A 26,620-nucleotide genomic window follows, 5' to 3' on the forward strand; every position below is an offset into this window, starting at 1 on the left:
CCCAAACCAGTGTATGGGGATGCCAACAGTTACCTGAGCACAGAGTGTGAAACACACTTACAGCATTCAAATCCCTGTGGTTCTGTACCAGATGCCACACTGATCTTTTTTTATTTCAAAATATACTTTATTCATAGAAATAAATCTTTGGTAGCTGTACAATTTGTCATGTCGTTCATAGATATATACATTGCGTGTCTTAACATTACAAAAAACAGATTGAATTAATCGAATTTACAGTTATCCTATTTACAGTTCCCTTTATTAACCATCCAGTCTCTTATTATTTAGCTGTGCCACACTGATTCAATTGTAGAGACCAGCACGACTTGCCTCTGAGTCAGAAGGCTGGAGGTCCAAGCCTAACTTCCAGAGATCCCCTGAGCCTAAAACCGAGGCTGACTCTCCAAGGGCAGTGTGCAGGAAATGTCACACATGTTTGTACAGCCACCTTTCAGGTAAGGCATCAAAGTGAGTCCCCATCTCTCCTCTCAGGATCTGCTTTCTTTCTTGAGGAGTCCCAGGCAATAATGTGCAAATGCTGCAAGTCACAGTGCTGTTTGCTGGAGCTTGTTGTGCACAAATTAATTAATTGCTGTAGTTCCTACATCAGTGGCTGCACTTCAAAACATGCTTCATTGGTTCTAAAGTGCTTTAAGGTATCGAGAAAGGTCCTTTATAAATGCACGCTCATTCTGCACTCAATAAGCCAGACAGGAGTTGCTTGTATCCTTTCCAAACAGCTTGCAAGAAAGTGCTTCAGCAGAGAAATTAGCAAAGTTACAAACAGCAGCTTGATGCAAACATGCTTCTAAATAACCTTTACTGCTCCATATCAAACAGAGCAGCATACATTTAAATTCCATGAAGAGGAAAGCCAGTGAAATACTTACATCTGTGTGTGTGTGTTTGTGATTTTCAGGTCCCGCCCTCTTTCAACAGCATAAAACCTTCAGTCCACAGCATGAGAGAGCAACGAGTCTGAGCAGCTCTCAGGAGCTGGACAAGTACTAATTTTGGTGATCCTGACACAGGTACCAGTGAGGGAATACTATATTACACAGCTTGATAACTCAGAGAGTTTGAAGTCCCAGCAAATCAGGTAGGTGCTTTGAGTTTATTTAATTTTAAACAAATACATGTTAGATTAGAATTTGTAATATGAAGTATAAAATCTGATGTGATTGAATAAACTCTAACCCGCCCTGACATTGTGGTGAGGTGAGACTCTTATGCAGAAGGTGATGATAGCTCCTAGGATACAGGAGTTGATCATTTGTACCAGTTCCATCTGATGGCTCAGTGCATAGCAATTCCCCTCTGCTGGGGCACAGGGCTCTCAGTTCAAATCTCACTTCGTGATGTAAGTATTAAAAAAATCTAGGTTGATTCTTCAGTGTATTACTAAGATGTTTATATCATCAGGGATGCAATCTCTTACCCTGAGATGTTAAACCCAAGCCCCTTCTGTAGTGAATGTAAAAGATTCTATGCCACCAATGCTGTGCTAAGCTGTATGGCCTCACAGCTGTTGGGCAAGCTTTATATTTGCCAGTCAGTGTGCTGTCCATTTTCCCTGCAGCCACCCATGGCCCTCAGAGCTCTGTGCAGCTGCTGGAGAATTTCGAAGGAACCTTGCAAGACATAGTTTTGAAAAAGAACAGGGTTGTTATCCCTGCCCCTAACTTCCTACCTGACACTTATTCCTCAATCAACATCACAAACAACCTTATCGGTTGTTCTTGCATGCCAGTTTGGGGGAGCTTGCTGTTTGCAAATTGGCTATTACGACAGTGCAGTGCTATTGGCATCACTGTGCATTGCAAATCTGCCTCCAACTGCACCAGCTGAGGTTACCATGGAGGATTCTCCTTCTCAACCTCTCCCCTTTGCCTGAGGTGTGGTGACCCTCAGATTAAACCACCACCAGTTCTTTCCCTCTCTAACGAGAGAGAAGATCTATGGTCCTCTGGGATTATAGTATCGCTACCTTACTTCACAAAGTATCTCATTGGCTGTAAAGTACTTTGACGTTTAGGTAGATGTGAAAAATGCTAGATAAATGCAAATCTTTCCAATGGACTATCCTACTTACCTATGAGGGTTAGATGATTATTTAACTTCGGATGTATTGCAATCGTCCCCTATGTGTTATAGTTTCTCAAGTTCTCCATCTCAGAGAGGCCAATTCTCTCATCTTGCTTTCAACCTGCATTAGATCAGGTAGCCCAATACAGGAGAAGCATGCACTCACTAATCTGGGCAATTGCTTATACTTTTGCCTGTCAGCCTTCCCACACATCTCTCGGTAGGCAGGAGTATGTTTCTCTTCAGGCAGTCTCTTGGGATTGAGAATGAATTGCTTCCACTCTGGCTTGAAGTATTTCTTTGAAAACAAGCCAACGATAAAGCATTATTGCTGAGCCCTGCCACATGCTGTCACTTTATAGATACATCTCGATGTGACTTATCAGGCAGGATGGGGCTTGAGGATAGTAAGGGTAGGCACCACCCTCTGGAGTTTGTAGTAAGAGGCCACTTGAATGAAATATACAAAATCCTAGTGGGGCCGTGATGGGGTGGATGTGGTCAGGATGTTTCCCTCCTGTGGGAGAATCTAACTCCAGGGGTCACTGTATCAAAATAAGGGTTGACCTTTTAAAATACAGATGAGAAGAATTCTGTTTTCTCACAGAGGGTCATGCATCTTTGGAACCCTCTTCCTCAAAAGATGGTGGAAGCAGAGTCTTTCAACAGTTAAGGCTGAGGCGGGTTGTACACAGAGAAGGGGGTGTAAGATTATTGGGGTAGGCAGATCAGCTATGATTTTATTAAATGGCAGAACAGGCTCAAAGGGGGTAAAAGGCCTACTCCTGCTCTTAATTCGTACCTTAGCATATGCCCTGAGTTTAATTTCCAGTCAGGGCTGAGCTATCTCAGGCTAAGAGTAGAATTTGCCTCAAAGCCAAGTTTGTGAGGAGGTGGGGGGGAATAGCAGCCACGGTCCAACTCTACATCAGTGACCTGAGTTGCACTGTGAAGGTGCGTGAGTGCTGGTCTAATGGTGTTCAGCTCTGCCATTCCTCCATTGACACCTGGGAGACCGCGTGCACTGAGGACTGAAACCAGAACCTTTAGTCAGGTATATTGTGGGCTAGTTGAGTTTGTGAGAGTCTGGCTATTCAACTACGAGGTACCTGGCATTCAAGCCCACACTGGCTATAGGCTGGTGAGCCATAGGGTGGCAGTGGTTGGGGGGGGGGGGGGGGGAGAGGGTCTGGGGGGGAGTAGGTAGGGGTGCGGTGTGCGGTTGTGGAATACCTCACTGTCAAGCTGAAGCATGAGTGGGCATGCACATGACCATGAGTCACTGGTTTGCATTCAGGAATGGTAACCAAGAGCTCAGTTTTTAACCCGTCCTTAGCCCAGGGGCACTGAAGACAGTGGCTGCACTGGCTGAGAGAGCCTACACAGCCAATGTTTCTGTAGCCAAGAATATTCTGCTTTATGCAAACTGGGTTATCTATATAATCATAATGACTCACCAACTGCTGTCTTATGAGCTGGCGTGTGTTTAAAAGCCAGACCTTCATCCATTTGAAGATGTAGGGGCTGTTGGGTAAAGGAATATTCAAATAAATCAGTCATCAGGCAACTCAGGATTCAGCGCCCACGGCTACCTATTGAGCATGTTATTCAATCTGTTTAACTGTCCAATAACTCACAGAACTTTTCAATCACCAAAGAAAAAATCATAGTTATAGAGCCATAGAAATGAAACACAGCACGGAAACAGATTCTTCAGTCCAACTCATCCATGCTGACCAGATATCCTAAATTAATTTAGTCCCATTTGCCAAAACTTGGGCCATATCCCTCTAAACCCTTCTTATTCATTTACCCATCCAGATGCCTTTTAAATGTTGTAATTGTACCAGCCTTCACTACTTCCTCTGGCAACTCATTCCATACTCACATCACACCTTTGCGTGGAAAAAGCTGCCCCTTAGGTCCATTTTAAATCTTTCCCCTCTCACTCTAAACCTATGCCCTCTAGTTCTTGACTCCCCCAACCCAGAGAAAAGACCTTGTCTATTTACCCTGTCCATGCCCCTCATGATTTTATAAACCTCAATAAGGTGTTCCTTCAGCCTCTGACACTCCAGGGAAAACAGCCCTAGCCTATTCAACCTCTCCCGATAGCTCAAACCAACCAACCCTGGCAATATCCTTGTAAATTGTTTCTGAACCCTTTCAAGTTTCACAACACACTTCCTATAGCAGGGAGACCAGAATTGCACACAGTATTTCAAAAGTTACCTAACCAATGTCCTGTATGGGTTTCCTCCGGGTGCTCCGGTTTCCTCCCCCAATCCAAAAATGTGCAGATTAGGTGAATTGGCCATGCTAAGTTGCCTGTAGTGTTAGGTGAAGGGGTAAATGTAGGAGTATGGGTCTGAGTGGTACACGCTTCGGCGGGTCGGTGTGGATTTGTTGGGCTGAAGGGCCTGTTTCCACACTGTAAGTAATCTAATCTAATCACTCCATCCCTCCCACATGATTTCAATTCATGGACAGACTTTTCTCACTTCAACCAACTCTCCTTGGTGGTATCTGCAATTAGATGAGCATTGATGTGTCACTTCTAATACTGTGGAACATCCCAGGGATGCATCAGAGGCACGGTTATGAAACAATGCTTGACACTGAGTCACGTAGGGAGGTATTGGGACAAGCAACCTAAAGTTTGGTCAAACAAGTTGGTTTTTCAGGAGCAACTTTAAAGGAAAGGAGAGGTAAAGAGATATGGAGGTTTAGAGAAGGGATTCCAGTATGCAGGATTGGTCAGAGTTTTGAGCCTAGGAGTTGGGAGGTAATGTTGCGGCTGTATAGGAGATTGGTTAGGCCACTTTTGGAATATTGCCTGCAGTTCTGGTCTCTTTCCTTCCTTTTGGAAAGATGCTGTAAAACTTGAAAGGGTTCAGAAAAGATTTACAAGGATATTGCTGGGGTTGGAGGATTTGAGCTATAGGGAGAGGTTGAATAGGCTGGGGCTGTTTTCCCTGGAGCGTTTATAAAATCATGACGGGCATGGATTGGATAAATAGACCAAGTCTTTTCTCTGGGGTGGAGGAGTCCAGAATTAGAGTGCATAGTTTAAAATGAGAGGGGAAAGATATAAAAGGGACCTAAGAGGCAACTTTTTCATGCAAATAGGGGTACGTGTATGAAATGAGCTGTCAGAGGAAGTGGTGGAGGCTAGTACAATTGCAACATTTAAAGCATCCACCGATCTGGATGGGTATAGGAATAGGAAGGGTTTGGAGGGATATGGGCTGGGTGCTGGCAGGTGGGACTAAATTGAGTTGGGATATCTGGTCAGCATGGACAAGTTTGACCAAAGGGTCTATTTCTGTGCTGTACATCTCCATGACCTTATGACTCGTAGTCCAAATGCAAACATAGCAGACCATGGCATGGGAGATGCTGGTGTACTGGTATTATCACTGGCCCAGTAATCTAGGGGTCCAGACTAATGTCATAGGAACAAATCCCACCATGTCTTGTGGGAATTTAAATCAAAATATTAACTAGTCAGCAGTGATAATTATTATCAATTGTTATTTTAAAACAAAATTGGTTCACTAATGTCCTTTAGGGAAGGAAACTGCCATCCTTACCTGGTGTGATCTACATGTGACTCCAGACCCACAGCAATGTGGTTGATTCTTAACAGCACCCTGAAATGGCCTGAGCACATCATTCAGTTATGGGGCAATTAGTGATCGGCAACAAATGCCAACTTTGCCAGTGATGTCCACATCTCATGAAAGAATAAAGAAAATTATATCAAGAATGTGGAGAAAAAGGCTAGCATTGGAGGGTTTGCAGAGATCTCCAAGGGTTGAAGGCTTGACAAGGAAGGGAGTGACATCATGGAAGGATCCGTAAACTAGGATGAGGATTTTAAAGTTGTCACATTGCTGGAAGGCTTTGGTAATGTGGAATCATCAGAGTTTTGGACCAAGTTGGAAGATGAAGGTAGACAGTGGAGAGTTGAAACAGTCGAATGTAGATTTCTAAACAAAAATGACCAAAGGATAAATGAACCCATTTGGGGCGCTGTCAAAACTGATTCTGTCCTCAACTAACATCTGCTCACATCCAAGCTATCCAGCAGGATTTCTGGGTTCAGAACTGAACTCTGTTCATATCCATGATAAGTTGTTACTTAGCTACCTTTTGGAATCACCCAGTAGCTTCTGTAGTCTATAGTTCCCTATGGAAACACTTTCACCAATCAGAGTCGACTTGCCAACCAGTCAGCATTCTCTGCTCCGTAGTATAAATTGTTGAGACAGTTTTAAAATTTGGTATTCTTGCATGAGTCCTCATGATGAGTGCAAGATAAAGAACTTTCATGTCTTTGTTCATCAAGGTTAAATATTCTTAGCAAGGACACAGATAGGTGTCTATTGGCCCAAGTGGGATGGAGATATTCATCTGAGGGATTTCCTCATCATTGTCCAGTGGCCCGGCCTACTGGAGAGTTTCTTACCAGGCAGGAATGAGATTTAAACTGGCTGTGATATGCCTGCCTCCCATGACTGAATAGCCCAGTCATCCCTTGCAACCTGTGCGCTCACATACAATCAATGGTTACTTGGACAGTTACAACTGGGCCTTGAAATATAGTCAAGGAATTGGAAGGTCCAGGAGACAGTAAAATATTCAGCTTTAACCAACTGTGAATTGGATTGTTAAAGTTGATCAGTTTGAAACAGCCCCTCCTTACACAATACCAATAAATATTCAGATTTCAAAGTAGCTTCCTGGTAGCTCAAGTGTCAGGCCCCTCATAGCTACTGTCCAACAAACCTGTGGAACTGTTCCAGGTGGATGATTGATTCTTCCTGCAATGTTGTATTAGTCCAGGGCTTGTGCAGTCATAAACCAGTGAAGAAGAGATGACAAGTTTGAAGCCTAGGTAGTAGCTATACACAATGGACCTATACTCATTAGGTTTATGTTACATCCCCTAAATCACCAAACTGTATGAAAGTCTTTATTTGCTGAGACCACTCTGATGGCATCATGGAAAGCTTTTCTATCCTATACTAAATTAGGACAATTTAGACTCTAGATCTAATCTCATTTTGCATCTGCCCTGGGAGCATTTGATGGGGACAGTGTTGAGATAGATCTACTTTGTATCTAATCTCACGTTATACCTATCCTGGGAGTGTTTGACAGGTACACTGCAGAGGAAGCTTTATTTTCACTTTAAAAGCATAGATGGACTTTTATGCCACACCTAAACCATTGCTGTCCCTGTCCTGGGAGTGTTTGATGGGTACACCATAAAGGGAGCATTGCTTTCAGATTACAAGAGTGAATGAAGCTTTATTTTCAATTTAAAAGAGTAGAGTTAACTTTAGTTTAGATTCCCTACAGTGCAGAAACAGGCCCTTCGGCCCAACCAGTCCACACCCACCCTCCAAAGAGTAACCCACCCAGACCCATTTCCCTCTGACTAATGCACCTAGCCCTATGGGCAATTTAGCTAACCTGCACATCTCTTGACTGGGGGAGAAACCGGAGCACCTGGAGAAAACCCACGCAGACACTGGAAGAACATGCAAACTCCACACAGACTGTCGCCCGAGGCTGGAATCAAACCTGGATCCCTGGTGCTGTGAGGCAGCAGTGCTAACCACTGAGCCACCATGTCGTACTATGTATTTCGTTCCATGCTGTATCTGTCCTGAGAGTTTTTGATGGGGACAGTGTACCAGGAGCTTTACTTTCCATTTAAAAGGGTAGAGAGAGTATTAGTCTGAACCTAACCCATGCTGTATTTGTCTTGAAGTGTTTGATAGGGGCAGTGTAGAGAGAGCTTTACTCTGCATCTAACCTGTAACCTCCGAAAACTGGGGCGAACTCTGTGTGCAAAGACCAAAGAAAGCTGGAAAGGTTTCAGTCTCGTGAAATGACGTCTGATACTACAACAACAGCAACGATTCATCAGAAATATATAAACAACACGATAAAGTTCAAGTCGGATGTTAATGCTGACGTCTGATTCTCTGGAGACTATTAGATGCAACCATGATTCTCTGTTTGCCACTGTGCTCCAATGAAATTTATACTGATTATTTATGATTAGTTCATCCCATTACTTTTTTTCTTAATGTGAATTCCTTGTGTTAGTTTGAGAACACATGCCAATGTTTGCAAAGTTTCACAGGATGTATTCATATTTAGAGTCTCCAAGGGTTCCTTTTCCCAATCCATTCCCACCCTCCACCATTTACAGTACTAAAATTACCTTTCTTAACCACTTTCAGCTGAAACTAGACATTTCTGGGGAAAGCCTGTTTTCAGTGAGCTAAACTGAGTAGGGAACCTGAACTCACTGCCTCCTGAACAAGTGGTGGCAACAGATTTTAAAATACATTTTGAAAGGAAATCAAATACTTGAAAAGGAAAATAAAACACAGGATCAGGAAAAGTGAGATTAATCAGAGAACATTTTTTTCCAAATAGTACAGCACAGGTACCATACATGAATGGACTCTGTTGTAAGGTCCTATGATTTTAAAACAGGTCATGGAAGGTACAGTATAGGGATTAAATACAGAGAAAAACTTACTCTGCACTGTCCTCATCAAACACTTCCAGAACAGGGACAACATGGGGGTGGGGTAGGGGGGGTTGGGGTGGGGGAGGGGGTGTGGTGGGAGAGGAGTTAGATATAGCACAAAATTTCATTTACTCTTTTAAACTGCAAGTAAAACTCTCTCAAACTGAAATCAAAACTCCTTATACTGTATTCAATCGAAAATAAAGCACTCCCATACTGCCCATGTCAAACATTCCCAGACAAGGTCAGTATGGGGTTAGATACAGTGTAAAGTTTCCCCATCTCTTTTAAATAAAGAGTAAAGCCTTCTCTAGTCTTTTAATCTGAAAGGAGGGCTCTTTCTGCACTGTCACCATTACACTCCCAGGAGAGGTACAGCATAGTGTGAGAGACAGAGGAAAGCTCCTTCTACCCTTTTAAACCAAAAGTAAATTGAAAGTAAAGCTCTTTCAAATCTTTTAAACTCAAAGTAAAGTTCCCTTGACACTGTCCCCATTAAACACTCCCAGACAGCGACAGCATCAGGTTAAATACAGAATAAAGCTTCCTCTACTCTTGTCTCCATCACTGTGTGTTAACTCTAGCCTCCACTCTCCTCCAATGGTTGGTTGAACATTTCCAATGTCTATGTTGGTTGCCTGATAAGTCATTGACAATTTAGTAGTGAAATACGTGCTGTGTTCTCAGTTGCCAGAGAAGTACTGTTGATACTGGAGTTGAGTAATTTGCACGTTCAGTAATCACTGAGCATAAAGCAAGTTGTGAAAGTGCACCACATTGATAAATCTATATTGCATGTCAGGTAAAGCAAGCAGTCATTCTAGTTTTGAATAAGAGTTATACTGGACTTGAAATGTTAACTCTGTCTTGCTCTCCATAGTTGATGCCAGACCTGCCGAGTTTTTCCAGCATTTTTGTTTCAGGTTGCCATTCCAGGCAATTTAAATCAATCTTTTCAGATATGCAATGACAGTCCTCAGGAGTAGGTGGGACTTGAACCTGGGCTTCCTGGCCTAGAGGTAGGGTCACTACCACTGCACGAGAGAATCCTAGAAGCTCATTCTATACTGCTCAGAGGCTCCCTCCAATGGTCACAGTGTAGCATTGTGGTTCTGAGAACATCTTTGCTTGTATAAGATTTATAGGCATTAAGACAGAATGGGTGCAGTCCATCACCTGCCTGTCTGTCAGTTGCTTTCATTACCTACTTCCATTTGTGTTGCTCATTTCTCTCTGGATATTGCCTATTTTCATCTGCCACTTACCTAAACTCATTCAAATGAGCTTTAATCTGTGACCCCCTTCTACGCTCTCAGGTGGAACATATATGATTCTGTGGCTATTTCTTGGAAGAGCTGTGTTATTAACCCCTAGAGTCTTGGTTTAAAAAAGAGTATCTCTCAGTCAACATCTCATTATCCCAAGGATGTTGATGGATTGTTGGTATTTGCAAGTCTGCCTGTTGTGTCTCCTGAATGATAACACTTTGGGAAGACCAATGGCCATGAAACGACATTATGAAAGTACAGGTCTTCATTAATTTACCTGTCGATTATCTACATCACTGTCTCCCTTACTCAAGAATGTCAATTGCGCTGACTGGTCTTCTCTGCCACCTGGTGTCCACTGCTTGAAAGGGTTCATGTGAAGTCAAGACAATATCATAGCTGCTTAGTTGAAGTACATGTTGTTATTCACATTCCCACTTATGATCAGCAAGTGCCCTTTATTATGGAAGGGGTAGGAGTGAGGACAGATGCCAGAGAGCTGTCAATATCAGCAGGACAGAAGAAAAAGCATCAAATGAGCAGTTACATTGCAGACTTGGAGACTTATTAAAGGTACAGATAAATAGACAAAGTCTTTTCCCTGGGGTGGGGAGTCCTGAACTAGAGGGCATAGGTTTATGGTGAGAGAGGATAGATATAAAAGAGACCTAAGGGGCAACATTTTCAAGCAGAGGGTGCTACGTGTATGGAATGAGCTGCCAGAGGAAATGGTGGAGGCTGGTACAATTGCAACATTTAAAAGGTATCTGGATGGGTATATGAATAGGAAGGGTTTGGAGGGATATGGGCCGGGTGCTGGCAGGTGGGACTAGATTGGGTTGGGATATCTGGTCGGCATGAAGGAGTTGGACCAAAAGGTCTGCTTCCATGCTGTATATCTCTATGATTCTATTTCACTTTCTGAAGTACATTTACTGTTGTAGGGAAGGGCTTATGCCCGAAACGTCGAATTTCCTATTTCTTGGATGCTGCCTAACCTGCTGTGCTTTAACCAGCAACACATTTTCTACTGTTGTAGGGATCAAGGGTTATAGGGAGAAGGCAGGAGAATGGGTTTGACAAATATCTCAGCCATGATTGAATGGTGGAGAAAACTCAAAGGGCTGAATGGCCTAATTCTGCTCCTATATTTATTGAAATGTAGCAGTCAACTGGAAGCACCCAAGATCCCACAAATAGCAAAGTGATATCAACCAAATCATGTGTTTTTTTTGTGACATTTTTAAAAAGAATGTATTCATGTGATTTGGGCATTGACAGTGTTTATTCACCAAGCTTAACTGCTCTGGAGAAGATGAGCCACTTTTTAAAAGAAAACTTTTGCACTCCTTGTGTTTTGGAGGGACACTGCTGTAAGGGAGGGAGCTCCAGGATCTTGACTCCAGTGACACTGCAGGCACACAATTCCAAGTCAGGGCGGCATTGGGCTAGGAGGGGAACTTGCAATTGGTGGTGTTCCCATGCTTCTGTGGCCCTTGTCCTTCTAGGTAGTAGAGACTGCGGATTTTGGAAGGGTGATGTTGGTTGAGGGATAACATTTGCTAAGGCTCTGCAGAGTACTCCCTCAGATCCTCTTCAAAATTGTGGCAGCAGGATCTTTTATACTAATATGAGGGGAGTTAGGGCCTCAGTTTAAAAGCTCACCCGAAAGAATGCACCTCCAACAGTGTAGCACTCACTCAGTCCTACACTGGACATGCCAGTCTCCACTGTGTGCTCAACATGGAGTGGGGGAGCAGGTGAAATGAAAGGCGAAATGAATTGCAGTCAATCCTCAAAGCTCTGGTAAAATTAAAACCTTGCGATTTGATGATTTGCTGTGAAGTGTTCTAATCTGTTGTACAGTGGAGCGTTGCCATGGACACAGTACTGACATCACATTTCCTAAGCTGGCAGTCTCATCATAGTGTAACTGAGCTGGATTCTCGAGGGTGGGGGGAGGGGGGTCTCAAAACCTTTTGAACAAAAGTCAGTAAATTGTCTGCTTAAAAAAAAGGTCAAGAACAGCATTAATGTAACCCTGAGCCTTGCAGGCTCCCAGGTCAGCAGTGGAAGCTTTCCTCTCTCGGCAAAGTTGGTGGGGGGGAGCTGAGGGTGACAGTGTGGTGTTGGTCTCTTAACTATTGGCTACAATAGTTAACAATGTGGTTAATAATGATCATTATTTATATTTACAGGTAATTCTCCTACAATACCGTAGTTGCATTCCAGCGAAACCTCGCTTAAATGTGTAGCAGAGCCTGAATGACGGTTGAAATCAGATTTATTAATGAAACTAAAGTAAATTTAACACAATACATTTAGAAAATATACAAACTCTGCTCTCTGTACAGTACCTCTCTCAAAAAGCTGCTCTTTTGGCAGCTGACATCGCGCATGCGCAGAACAGCACCAAAGGTGGCACCGACATCTCGCATGCGCAGAAACCAGTGTGCACAGAAAGGCAAGAACACCAGTGCATGCACAGAACGGCGCAGAAATTTCAGTGCGCACATTCGCGCATGCGCAGAACGAAGTGTGCCAACTGATTAGAGCAGCATGATGGCTCAGTGGTTAGCACTGCTGCTTCACAGCACCAGGGTCCCAGGTTCGATTCGAGCCTTGGGCGACTATCTGCATGGGTTTCCTCCGGGTGCTCCAGTTTCCTTCCACAGTCACAAAGATGTGCAAGTCAGGTGAATTGGCCATGCTAAATTGCCCATAGTGTTAGGGGCGTTAGAGGGGAAATAGGTAGGTATGGACTGGTTGGGCCAAAGGGCCAGTTTCTACAATGCAGGGAATCTAATCTAATTCCCGCTGAAATTGTGCTATTCCCAATGTAGGTAAGCGTCCTCCAAAAAACCTAATTCTTCAGCAACATTATAGCCAAATCGGGCTGCTGAAACACACGTTATACCAGACTACCTGTACATAGAATCCTTCACATCATGAAATGCCTGAAGGTGCTTCACGGGAAGGTAAAATGAATCATGGGCCACATAAGGAGATATTAAATCAGATGACCAAAAGCTTAGCCATAGATGAGCTTTCAGACTCTGTCACAAAGATACACAGCACAGAAATAGACTCTTCGGTCCAACTCATCCATGCCAACGAGATATCTTAAATTAAGCTAGTCGCATTTGCCAGCATTTACCCCATATCCCTCGAAACCCTGCCTATTTATATATCCATCCAGATGCTTTTTAAATGTTATAATTGTACCAGCCTCCATCACTTCCTCTGGCAGCTCATTCCATACATGCACCACCCTCTGTGTGAAAACGTTGCGCCTTAGGACCTTTTTAAATCTTTCTCCTCTCATCTTAAACCTTTGCCCTCTAGTTTTCGTCTCCCCCCACCCCCAAAGGCAGGGGAAAAATCCTTGTCTATTTACCCTATCTATGCCTCTCATGATTTTATAAACCTCTATAAGGTCATCCCTCAGCCTCTGATGCTCCAATGAAAATAGCCACAGCCTTTTCAGCCTCTCCCAATAGTTGAAACCCTCCATCCCTGGCAACATGCTTGTAAATCTTTTCTGAACCCTTTGAAGTTTCACAACATCCCTTCTTTAAAAGGGGAAAAACAACGAGAGAGGCAGAGATGAGCAGCGAGGTAACCCCAGAGCATGGAGCCTCGACAAATGAAAGTGTGACCATCATTGGCAGGACAACCAGAAGCACAGGAACAGGAGTAGGCCATTCAGCCCATTAAGCCTGCTTTGCCATTTAATATACAGTCATGGCTGACTTCACACTTAAATGCTTTTTTCCCACTTCATTCCTTTAACCCTGTACACCACTGGTAATCAGAGATCTATCAATCTCTACCTTTAAACTTACACAAAGACTAAATTCCATAGCCCTCTGCAGTAGGGAGTTCCAAAGGTTCACAAGTTAAAAACAAAAGTTCTCCTCATCTCAGCAAGTGGCATCCCCCTTATTTTTAAAATTGTGCCCCATGGTTATAGATTTCCAACCAGCAGAAACAGCTTACCTGCATCTAACCTGTTTGTCACTCTGGGTATTTTGGAGGCCTCAGTGAAATCACTCTGCTTTCTTTGAAACTCTCGAAGAGGTTGAGTTTGTCCAATCTCCCTTCAGGGGACACTTCCACTCTCCCAGTCTGGTGAACTCTTGTGTTCCCTCAATGACAAGAACATGCTTCCTGAGATAAGGAGGTGCAAGCTTCTGTACAACTGAAGCAATTAGGGATGCTCACAATCAAGGTCAGAATTCGAGGAGAGCAGATATCACAGAGGATTGCAGGATGAAAGAAAGTTACAAAGATAGGGAAAGACAAGGGGGATAATGACGGTTAGGCCAAACCAGGGCTTGAAATCAAGTTAGAGAATTTTATCAACAAGGTGTTCCTTGACTGGGAGCCAGTGCCATCTAGTGTGCACAGGATAGGGATAGGGGAAACAGATTTGTTGCACTCTCAGACAGTCAGCAGCAGTTTGGAGAAGAGAGAATATAGGACACCTGCCAAGAATGTGTCAGGATTATCAATCCCATCTCGTTGGCATGGATAATAACACTGCAAATGAGGATTTAAACAGCAGGTGAGTAAGACAGGGGTCAGGGCAGGCAATGTTTCACAAGTAAAACAAAAGGTTTTAGTGATGACGTGAATGTGAGGATGTAGAAACATAGAGAATAGGAGCCGGAGTAGGCCATTCACTTACTCCACCACTCAACATGATCATGGTTGATCATCCAACTCAGTCCCCTGTACCCTGACCTGAGGAAAGAAGCTCATCTCGAGGTCAGCAAGAATGTGAACAGACTGACTTGGTCTGTTGCCAATCGGCTGCGAGGGACCATGAACCAGACAGTGACTTGCCATTTGATTAATTCTGCAATGTCTGTGGACTTTCAGATCAGAACACCATGACAGTAGTGTTTGTGCTTGTCGCAATGTTATACTTCCACACGGGCGTCCTCGTTGAATCGCAGGAGCTGGCCAGGACCAAAAGGTAAGAGATCATCACACTTTCTATTCCATGCAATTGTGTTTCCAAACTACAACAACTGACATTTATTAACCATTTAACACAATTGAAAACAAAGCACGACACAGCACAGGAAGTGCATCAGCCAAAATTTAACACTAGGGCCCTTTCGGGGATATTAGGACCTGGTAAGTTTGGTTAATAAGGTAGGCTTTATGGAATGAATTAAAGGAGGAAAGAGTTAACCTCACAATGGGAGATTCACTAGGAATCACTCATTTGTACAACTCAAACATACATCAGACTAATTTAAGACCTGTAAGTTTGTACTCTCTATCAAAAGTGATTTGACACATTGAGTCATATTGGCACAAAATGGCTCCTGGTCAATCATTGTCTTAATATTAAAATTCTTCTCCATGTTTTCAAATACATCCATTGTCTCATTCCACCCTTCCACTCCGTCTCTAACTTCCTCCAGACCCACAACCCTCCGGGATATTTGCACTCCCTCTAACTCTGCCTTGTGCAAATGTGATATTAATCACTTCACCATTGGTGGCAGTACTTCCAATACTCCTTATGTCTCAGCCTCTGCATCCTCCTTTTAGACCCTCCTTAAAACCTGCCTCTAGGAGCATGCTTTTGGCGATCTGGTCAAATCTGTCCTTATATGTCTCGCTTTCAAATTTTGCTCCTGCAAATGTTTTATCACATTAAAGATGCCATACCAGTATAGGTTTTTTGCTGAATCTATTGGGGGTTTCTAATTTAACCTGATTCTGTGTTTCTTGTCCCTCCACAGGAACCCGGCTCCCTCCCCTGCTTTCCAGTTATTTCTTCAAAAGCTGCAAAATTCCAACATGAAGCTTTTGGGGCCACAGGTGAAGAGTGTCCCGCAATCCCGAATCACCTCTGCATCTGATCTTGCGACAGATTTCCTGGATTCCAAATCGGAGAACAGCGATGGAAGCATCAATGATAGGTATTTTGTAGTTCTTTAATCGTCATTTGGTGGATGTGGGCATCACATGCAGGGCCAAAATTTGTTGCCTATCCCTATTTCCCCTTTGAGAAGACAGTGGTGAGCTGCCTTCTTGAACCACTTGAATCTGTGGAGCGCAGGAAGGCCCTCCGTGCTGTCAGGGAAGCAGTTCCAGGATTTTGACCAAGCCAGATTGAAGGGACAGCAATATATTTCCAAGTCAAGATGGTTTAAGACTTTTATGGGAAATTGTAGGTGGTGTATTCTCATGTATCTGCTGCGGTTCTGTTTCACTGCGGACCTAGGACATGTGGTTAATGGTGTGCCACAGGAGCTGCCCAATAGAGCTCCCTTTTTGTTTCAACTGGGGAAGGGAAGAAGACGCTGCACCTGATTTCCGGATGGGCCTGCACTCCTGCCCCACTTTGTTCACTAGTTAGCCTGCTTAGAAAGTCGTCACTGGGTCAGAATATTAATGGATGTGAGGCCATCACAAACAGCTCACTGTTTGCAGATTGCAGGTCCCTACATATGAATTAATTGGCAAACTAAAGAAATGTGTTGCAAGCCTTGCCTGCTTTTTGAAAAATTTCCTGGCAGCACAGAAAGAAATATAATTTGCTGTTGCTTTCTCCATGACAATGCTTTGGCCAATCATAGTTCAACTGCCAACTAATCAGCATCTTTTACTCGAATAGTATAAGTTGCTGTGATAATTTGAAATTTGGCATTCTTGCATTTATCCTGAAGCACAAATAATCAAACATTTAGGCAACACATCTCTCTTTTCAGCAATGTCAGGGAAACAATCTTGAGGAGCATTGGAAACTGAGGGGGGGCCTTATAGAAATTAATAAAATCACGAGGGACACAGATGGGGTGAAAATGCAAAGACTTTTCCTTAGGTTAGGGGAGTCCAAAAATAGAGGGCATAGGTTTAAGGTGAGAGGGGTAAGTATTTAAAAGGGACCAAAGTGGCAACCTTTTCATGCAGATTGTGGTGCATGAATGAAATGCGCTGCCAGAGGAGAGTGTAGAGGCTGGTACAATTACAACATTAAAAGGTATCTGGATAGGTACACAATTAGAAAGAGTTTAGAAGGATATGGGTCAAATGCTGCCAAATGGGACTAGATTAATTTAGGATATTTCGATGTCATGGATGAGTTGGATCGAAAAGTCTGTTTCCATGTTGTACATCTCTATGACTCTACTGCTATGGGGGAAACCGTGGAAGAGGACAGGCATAACAGGTTGCAAGGTAGAAGGTACTTCACAAGTTTGATTATAAGTTAATAGCTTGACAGCTTTCATAAAAAGATATGAGGTGCAAAGGTTTTATTAGAAAGGGAAGTTATGAGAAGCATCTTAAAGGAAGAAAGAGAGACAGTGCACTTAAAGGATGGATTGCAGAGCTTAGCTCTTAGGCAGTAAATTGGGCAGCGCTTTCAAAAGGGTCAGCATACGCACAATGGGATGAATGGCCTCTTGTCCAATTGGAATTCATGACTGACTGTTTTTTGGTTTGGTTTGAATTCCAGCACAGTGCCAAAAGATCGAGTCAAGCGTGGCCCCGACAACAAATACAAGCCCTCGCGCTGCTTCTTGGGCATCTGCAACACGCTAAACCTGGCCTACAGGCTCTACCAGCTGGGACCTAAAGGGAAGGAGCCGAGTCCCCCGAAGAGTACGGATGACCCCAATGGCTATGGCAAACGTCGGCGGAGGAGTCTTATCTCCCTTCTCGGCTGGTACAGGAAGCTCCAAATGCATAGACTGGCGAGAAAGAAGTAAGGAGAGAGATCCTGCATGATGTCCTTCACTTCCGCCTCTCACCCAAACTGCACCACACAAACCCAGACACGCATAGTCCACAACCAGTGCCTCTTAGGGGAGTGGAGGAGGTATGGGGGAAAGAAATCAGATGTAAAGTAAAAATCAATAATATCCTCTAGAGAAGGAATCAGTCATCCTTATCTGGTCTATCATCAAGCCTATAGCAATCTGATTGGCTTTTAATTGTCCTCTGGGAATTAGGGATGGGAAAAGAAATGGGACAAGAATAGAAATTGCTGGAAAAGCTCAGCAGGTCTGGCAGCACGGTGGAGTTAAATCAGAGTTGATATTTTGGGTCACTCATCTGAAACGTTAACTTTGATTTCTCTCCAAAGATGCTGCCCGACCTGCTGAGCTTTTTCCAATTCACAGACTGATCACAAAATGCCTGGTTTGTAGGAAGTGTCAACTTCTTTAGCACCAGAGCTAGAATTTAGCAAGAATTGTCAGCCTTAAAGATGCCATTCCTTCAAAAAAAAAGCTTTTTGCCAATAGAATGGTGTGCTAATAAAGGGCTCATCCTGCAGTGGAAGTGAGGGGGAGGTGTAACTGGAATCTACATCATAGTGCCACCTCATCAGTGCACATTGTTGAGTTGAACTGGTGAACCAGTGGGCCCAACCACCAAACACCCCAGCCCCAACATCTCGCCAACAATAAGAACAGTGCCCCTTTTAATTGACTGACTGACCACTGTAGATGGGCCAAGTTTTCCTCACTGAGGGGCTGGAATGCCTGTGGCTGATGCCGAGAGAGAGGTATAGTCTCCTGTTGACTAGCTCTAGCCTTTCTGATCCAAGGTATAAGCTGCACCCTCCAACGTAGACCAGCAAACTCTGTGAGCGATGCGGTCAGAGTGATCAGTGGAATGCCTCGGCTCTTGATTATGGGCATGGTAAAGTTGTTTCATCAAGCATGGATGATTTCATTTGGTTACTGGTTTAGTGGTTTGCAGAGCTTGAGTTACACACAACTCGAGCTGTTTTCCCTGGAGTGTCAGAGGCTGAGGGGTCACCTTATAGAGGTTTATAAAATCATGAGGGGCACTGATGGGATAAATAGACAAACTCTTTTCCCTGGAGTAGAGGAGTCCAGAACTAGAGGGCATAAGTTTAGGGTGAGAGTGGAAAGATAAAGAAGAGACCTAAGGGGCAACTTTTTGTGCAGAGGGTGGTACATGTATGGAATGAGCTACCAGAGGAAGTGGTGGAGGCTGGTACAATTGCAACATTTAAGAGGCATTTGGATGGGTATATGAAAAGGAAGGGTTTGGAGGGATATGGGCCGGGTGCTGGCAGGTGGGACTAGATTGATTTCGGATATATGGACAAGTTGGATCGAAGGGTCTATTTCCGTGCTGTACATCTCTATGACTCCATGACTTGAGTCTGCCACAAAAAGCCCCTTGCCTGCCCCATCTTTGCGAAATGAACCCCCTCTAATAAGAAATTCAGTTTCTCAAACAAGTGTGACACATTGCTGCCCCTGTTTGGTGGTAATGAGAATAGCAGGAGATGAAAGGTACTCCGCAGTGTCTCCTGGTACCCCCTTACAGTACACAGACAGCAGTCATGGAACATTCACCAGCAGACACTTTCCCACAGAGCCGTGCGGAGTGAACACTTCAAACTACTGGGAAGGGAAAAAAGCACATTTGTGTTTATGTATATGCAATATTTATATGTATGTATTTGTACATATGCATATATCATACAGGATGTTTATAGAGTTATTGTTGAACTTAATTTTAAATGTTTTGATTCAATACAGTCCAAATAGTTAGGATCCAGCAGCATTGAAAACTCATGAAATCACTCTATAATACCCAGAGAACATCAGTGAGTTAGATTGGAATGAGGTGTCTTCTCAAAGGCTGCCTATTTCTACCTCCTAGATACCACCCCTGTCTCAGCTCATCCACTGCTGAAACCCTCACCTCATTCAGGCCTTCATGACCTCTTACCTTTACCATTCCAATGCGCTCCTGGCTAGTCTCAAATTCTACCCTCTGAAAACCTGAGGTCGTTCAGAACTCCACAGCCTGTGTTGTATCTCATGTATTCTGGTTTCTCTAGAACCATCTGACTCCCTTAGCCTCCTGATTAAGCAAATTTAAAGTGCTCACCTATCTTCGCAAATTCCTCCACATCTTCACTCTCCCCTTATTCTGTAATTTCTTTCAACTGCTCAGATCTCCTCACTCCTTGAATCCTAGAACCTTGAGCACTCCGGTGGATTTTAATTGATCCCCTTTAAGTTGAGTGCCTTGAGCTGCCAGGTGCTAAGTTCTGACATTTCCTGCCTAAATCTCTCTATCTCATTCTCTGCTCAAATGCCTCTCTTTTGATCACCTGACCTAATATCTCTTCTTCCGAAGAACAGTCATATCACACTCAAAAAGTTAACTCTGTTTTTCTCTCTCCACAGATACTACTAATCTGCTGAGTTTCTCCAGAACTTTATTTTTATTTCTAATATCGCCTTATGTGGATTTATGCCATACTTTGTTTTACAATGCTCCTGTGAAGTGCCTTGGGACATTTTATTATGTTAGAGATGCTATCTAAATATAAGTTGTTAGCGAGGTTTGAGAAGATTTGTAGCTCAGTTTGAGGTTTTGGATGAAAGTTTGCTCGCTGTGTTGGAAGATTCATTTTTAGACATTTTGTCACCGTACTAGGTAACATCATCAGTGAGTCTCTGGTGAAGCTTCAACGGAGACTCACTGATGTTACCTAGTACGGTGACAAAACGTCTGAAAACAAACCTTCCAGCTCAGCGAATAAACTTACATCCAAAATATAAGTTATGCTATTGCTGGTGTACCACCAAAGGTAATGGTTATGTTGAACCTAGAAAGTAGAACTGTATTGTGGCAAAACTTCACAAATAATGATTTTATATGTTGTTTACAATTTGCTTCCATCATGTGTACATCCAAAATCAATCAATTTTAAAGGATTTTATAAACATGTTGGACATATATGTGTGTGCCTTTTGATACATGTACATATACACATGTGCTGCGTAACCATTTTAACACTGGAGCTCATTGTGGACTGTTTTGGTTTAAATGTTGCCCTTATCTAGAGACTGGGGCAGTGGCTGATCCTGTGACAATGAAGAATTTAATTTTCATTGCCTCCTCCCCACTTTTACTTTTCAAAATGAGTTCGAGGGGAAAGTACCCATGGGGTGTCTTCACTCAAGAAACTTTGACTTACTTTGAAAGAATGGAAACAGAGAACGTTTAAACCATCAGTAGATCTGGGTTGGGTGGGGTGAGGTTGGATGAAATTTATAGAAACTGAGTGACTCCCTCAAACATTCTAGAGGAAAAAAAAGAAAATTCACTTTCATTATTGATGGCATTTCTAAGCAATGCACTAAACTCTTTGACTTGAGTAATACTTGAAATAAATTGTAAATTAACAATTAACTTAAGTAACAGTTGCATTTTGAGTGCAATGGATGTCCATAGTATAAGGTTCTCGTGTATAGTGTACTGTACATTTTAAATACCTTTTCAAAGTTGATATATTAAAAATTAAAACAATATTTATGTCACAACTTACTTGTGTTTATATAGTGTTCATTTAAACTGCTGAATGTAGTTGAAAGAAAAAGATTTTGGGGAGGATCTTTAATTTAAGAAGTTAATTTTAAAAACACAGGAAAATAGGATGTGAGGGCAAGTGTGATGCCAAGTTTGACACCGATGTAAATAGTCTCCTCCTCAAAACCTGACTAAAAAATGCCATATTTGCAGCAATGAATATTATATTTGTAGTGAGGCACCTCAGAGTGCAACAGGATGAATAGAGAAAGGTTTATCTCTACTGCAATCCTTGTTATCCTGTTGCCACATTCCCATACTGACTTTCAGATCACATTTATTTAGAATCATAGAATCCCTACAGTACAGAATGAGGCCATTCAGCCCATTGAACCTGTATCAGCCCTCCGAACTGCATACCACCCAGACTCATCCCCTTACCCTATCCCTGTAACCCCACATTTACCAAGGCTAATCCACCTAGCCTGCACACCTTTGGACGGTGGGAGGAAACTGGAGCATCGGACAGTAAGCCAGAGCCAGTTTGTTGCATGACAAAACCGGTACAAGTTACATTGACTAGTTTGTTATAAGTACTAGGACTATCATGGACCAGGTATGTTACCTCTAACCCCATCAGGATCAGGTACAAGACTGCCTGGTGCTCCACCCAAAGACCATATAGCATAATCAGACTGGGTGAAGCTTGCTGTATCTTCAACATTTTCAGAACCATTACCTTCTCTGACAAGGGGGATCCCATGGCTTGCATCAACAGTAATGTCACCAAACAGCCAAATGAAATATTCATGAACAGCAAACTGCACCTCACCTTTAACGTGGTGGATTGTTCTAAAATCTTTTCCAGGAATGACTATAAAATATAATGTGACACTGAAACAAATAAGGTGGTATTTGGGCTTGGTCAAGGAGGAAGGTTTTAAGGAATGATGAACAGAAGAGGGAGCATGGTGGCTCAGTGGTTAGCACTGCTGCCTCACAGTGCCAGGGACCTGGATTCAATTCCCACCTCGGGCTACTGTCTGTGTGGAGTTTGCACATTCTCCCCGTATCTGCATGGGTTTCCTCCCACAATCCAAAGATGTGCAGGTTAGGTGAACTGGCCATGCTAAATTGCCTGTAGTGTTAGGTATAAGGGAATGGGTCTGGGTGGGTTGCTCTTTGGAGGGTTGGTGTGGACTTGTTGGGCCGAAAGGTCTGTTTCCACACTGGAGGGAATCTAATCTGAAAAAATAGTACAGAGGTTTAGGGAGGGAATTTCTGAACTTATGGACCAGTTACTCAAAGCATGGAGGTTTGATACTGAGCTTTTTCTTTACTGGAGTGTTTGCATCACTGACAAGGTCTGCATTTGTTTGCCATTGCTGATTGCCCTTGAACCTACTGGCTTACTAGGCCATTTCAAAGGGCAGCTCAGAATTGACTAAATTGCTGTATATTTGGATTCACATGTAGTCAGTATCAGGTAAGGACAGAAGTTTCCTTGGTAAAGGACATTAGTGAATAGGTAGGATGATAGTTATCTGGGACTATATTTATATTTATTCTCTAAATTTAAATTTCACCAGCTGACATGTTGGGATTTGACCTCTGATGTCCAAAGAGTTAGCTTCTGGATCACTGGTCCAGTGACATCACCACAATCTGTCAATGATGCTTAGTGATGGGCAAGTGGAACATGGTATAAGCTGTGGAGATTGCAGAGCTTTGAATGAGCTGAAGTTCATGGAAGATGGAAAGTCAGAGGCCAGAAGAACATTGCAACAGTGGATTTTGCCATTTTGTACATTGATTTTTCAACTTTCATTAACCCAGTGATCCCTTGAAGATGCTAAGAACCGTTCCTCACTGGGATTCTAAAAGTCCCCACCCAATGATAGCTTGACTAGAATCCACTGATCATCTTGTTCCTTGTGACGATCTTTTCAGGTTCCATTCCCCGACTGTCTGTCGGGGATTATGAATTCATGAGGGGGAGCAAGACAGAAGTTAGGTGAATTACAATTTCAGGCTGAAGTGCATATACTTCCAATAGTCATACAGCATGGAAAGAGACACCAGTCCAACTAATCCACGCCAACCAGATTTCCAAACTAGTCCCACCCGGTTGTGTTTGGCCCATATCCCCCCAAACCTTTCCTGTTCACGTACTTATCCATATGTCTTTTGTAACTGTACCTATATTCACCACTTCCTCTGGCAGTTCATTCCATTCACTAACGATTCTAAGTAAAAAAAAATGTGCCTCATGTTCTTTTTGCATCTTTATCTTAAAAATCTTGCCCCTACTTTTGAACTGCCCCATCCTAAGGAAAAGACCTCAGTTATTCATCTTATCTATGCCGGTCATGTTTTATAAACCTCTATAAGGTCACCCCTCAACCTCCTATATCTAATGAAAAATGTCCCAGCTTATTTTTATAACTCAAATTCTCCATTCCCATACACATTCTGGTAAATCTGTTCAGAGCTGAAAATGTGTTGCTGGAAAAGCGCAGCAGGTCAGGCAGCATCCGAGGAACAAGAGATTCGACGTTTCGGGCAGAAGGTTCCTGATGAAGGGCTTATGCCCGAAACGTCGAATCTCCTGTTCCTTGGATGCTGCCTGACCTGCTGCGCTTTTCCAGCAGCACATTTTCAGCTCTGATCTCCAGCATCTGCAGACCTCACTTTCTCCTTAAATCTGTTCTGAACCCTATCCAATTTAATAGTGTACTTCCTATAATAGGGCAACCAGAACTGCACACAGTACTCCAGAAGAGCACTCACCAACATCCTTTACAAGCTAAACATGATGTCCCAACTCCTATAAACAAAGGTCTAAGCAATGAAGGTAAGTGTGCTGGATGTCTTCTTAAGCATCCTGTCTGCCTGTGATGCAAATTTCAAAGAATTATGTACCTGAACCCTTAGGTCTCTCTGTTCTACAACGCTCCACTCCTCGAGTAAGTCCTGCCCTTGCATTTATCCAAATTAAACTCCATGTCCCACTCTTTAGCCCACTGACCCAGAGATCAAGATCTCTTTGTAATCTTAGACAACCTTCTTCACTGTGCACTATACCATCAATTTTGGTGTCATCTGCAAACCTACTAACCATGCCCGCCTATATTATGATCCAAATCATTTATGTAAATGACAAAAGTGGACCCAGTACCAATCCCGATGGAACACTGCTGGTCACAGGCCTCCAATTGGAAAAACAACCCTCTCCCTCCATACTCTGCTTCCTACTGTCAAGCCAATTTTGTATCCAACTGGCAAGCTCACCCTGAATCCCAAGTGATCTAACTTTACTAATTACTGTACTGTGCGGAACCTTGTCAAAGGCTTTACTAAAATTCAAGTAAACAATGTCTACCATTCTGCCCTCATCAATCTTTAGATTATTTCCTCAAAAAAAACAAGTTTGTGAGACACGATTTCCTTCGCACACAACCATGCTGACAATCCCTAATTGTTCCCTGCCTCTCCAAATGCATGTAAATCCCATCTCTCAGAATCACCTCCAACAACTTGTTCATTATCCCTGGAGCCATTCTCATAAGTATCTTCTGCACTCGCTCAAATTAGGGAGGATTTGGAGGAATGTAGGCAAATGTTGGCAAATGAGGCTAGATTAATTTATCTGGTCAGCATGGATGAGTTGGACTGAAGGGTCTATGACTCTAAAGGAATAGCATTTTTATTTTGCAAGAAAATATTAAGGCATTGAGAAGGTCAGAATTCCAGACCAGTATTACAATCATACACCAAGCAGAAACAGATTGGAAGTACTATTGAAAAAGATATTGTATGGGAAAGTCAGAATGTGAGACTGAAGGTGAAAGAGAAAAACTAATGAACAGGGAAGCGAGATACAGGGGGAGCATAATTGAGATTGAGAAAGAGAAAATATTGGACACAGGCAGACGATGAAGGTTTAGAGGAGCAGAGGGAGAGAGAGCTAGCAGAGAGAGATGGATGAAGAGGATCAGAGCAATACAGTGAAAAAAAGACATAGTGAGGGAATACCGAGACTGTGAAAAAGAGAGGGGATCAGAGATACAAAAAAAAGACCAGAGAAAAAATGAGAAAGAGCTTGATAATGAGAGATGGAGAGAGAGGAAAAAATCAGAAAATACTGCTATGAATCAGAGACAGTGAGAGAGAGGAACAGGAAAATGCTTTGGTGTGGTCATTCATCTGGTTAGGGTAGCCAAGGTCAGAATCCTCTCCATGTAGGTGGTGAGGAGTTCACTCACTCACGTGATATGGGCGTCAAAGGCATACCATTGAACAATTTAGTCATATGATTTATTAATAACTCCTTCTTGAAAAAACGCCTTTTAAAGCAGAGAATTCTACTAGCTTACCATTTGCTGGTGAAGAAATTTCTCCTCATCTCAGTCCTTAATGGCCTAGCCCATATCCTTCAACTGCTTCTGGACTACCTGGAAACATCACTGACATTTACCCTGTCTGGCCCTGTTAGAATTTTATAGGTTAACGTTTGAGTAATGTTAATAGCTTCATGCCTACTGCAATGATGAGTAATATAATTATTGAAGGACTATGATAATTGCATTAGAAGTAAATGTTTTACATCATCACCATATTGAAACAAAATTGAGAGAGTGGGAGTCTTGATTTGTCCATGTTGTGTTGATCCTAGTGTTGTTATAGCTTCAGAGGCATTTTGCTAAAGGGTATCACTCTAGAAATACGATCTTCTCCCTCTGGCTTACGACATCCTAATACTTCTGTAACTCCTGCGCAACTGGATCCCAGTAACCCATACAATGGGTCACTATCTCCTCTCCTTCCGTTCCTCAGCAAACCCCAGGCTCACAACCGTTCCCAGTGTTCCTGTCTCAGTAATCCCCTGGATACTATCTCCCCTTCCTCCTTCAGAGTCATTACCGTGTTCCAACCCTGTGTCTCAGAAATTCTCCTCCCCTCCGTCACTCTCTCGCCCTGTGTCTCAGTGATCCCCAGGGTCACTCTCTCCACCGTCCCAGTGATCCCTGAGTCACTCTCCCCCTGTGTCTCAGTGACCCCCTGGGTCACTTTCACCCTTGTGTCTCAGTGATTCCCTGGGTCACTCTCACCCCTGTGTCTCAGTGATCCCCTGGATCACTCTCCCCCTGTGTCTCAGTGATCCCCTGGGTCACTCTCTCCCCTGTGTCTCAGTGATCCCTTGGTCACTGTTTCCACTGAGTCTCAGTGATCCCCTGGGTCACTCTCTCTCCCTGGGTCTCAGTGATGCGCTGGGTCACACTTTCCCCCTGTGTCTCAGTGATTCCCTGGGTCACTTTCCCCCTGAGTCACTCTCTCCCTGTGTCTCAGTGATCCCCTGGATCACTCTCCCAAG

At 43.2% G+C, this 26,620-nt stretch overlaps 1 protein-coding gene across 1 annotated transcript; it reads left to right on the top strand.

Moving 5' to 3' along the window:
- The first annotated feature begins 989 nt into the window (after window positions 1-989).
- LOC132831330 (pro-adrenomedullin-like) lies at window positions 990-21,166 on the top strand. The gene is made up of 4 exons (XM_060849410.1): window positions 990-1,102; window positions 14,797-14,893; window positions 15,675-15,854; window positions 17,396-21,166. The coding sequence occupies exons 2-4, from the start codon at window positions 14,808-14,810 to the stop codon at window positions 17,646-17,648; spliced, it is 519 nt and encodes a 172-aa protein (XP_060705393.1). The 5' UTR covers window positions 990-1,102; window positions 14,797-14,807; the 3' UTR covers window positions 17,649-21,166.
- The last annotated feature ends 5,454 nt before the right edge of the window (window positions 21,167-26,620 follow it).

This window comes from Hemiscyllium ocellatum, chromosome 33, assembly GCF_020745735.1.
Source record: "Hemiscyllium ocellatum isolate sHemOce1 chromosome 33, sHemOce1.pat.X.cur, whole genome shotgun sequence".
Lineage (NCBI taxonomy): Eukaryota > Metazoa > Chordata > Chondrichthyes > Orectolobiformes > Hemiscylliidae > Hemiscyllium > Hemiscyllium ocellatum.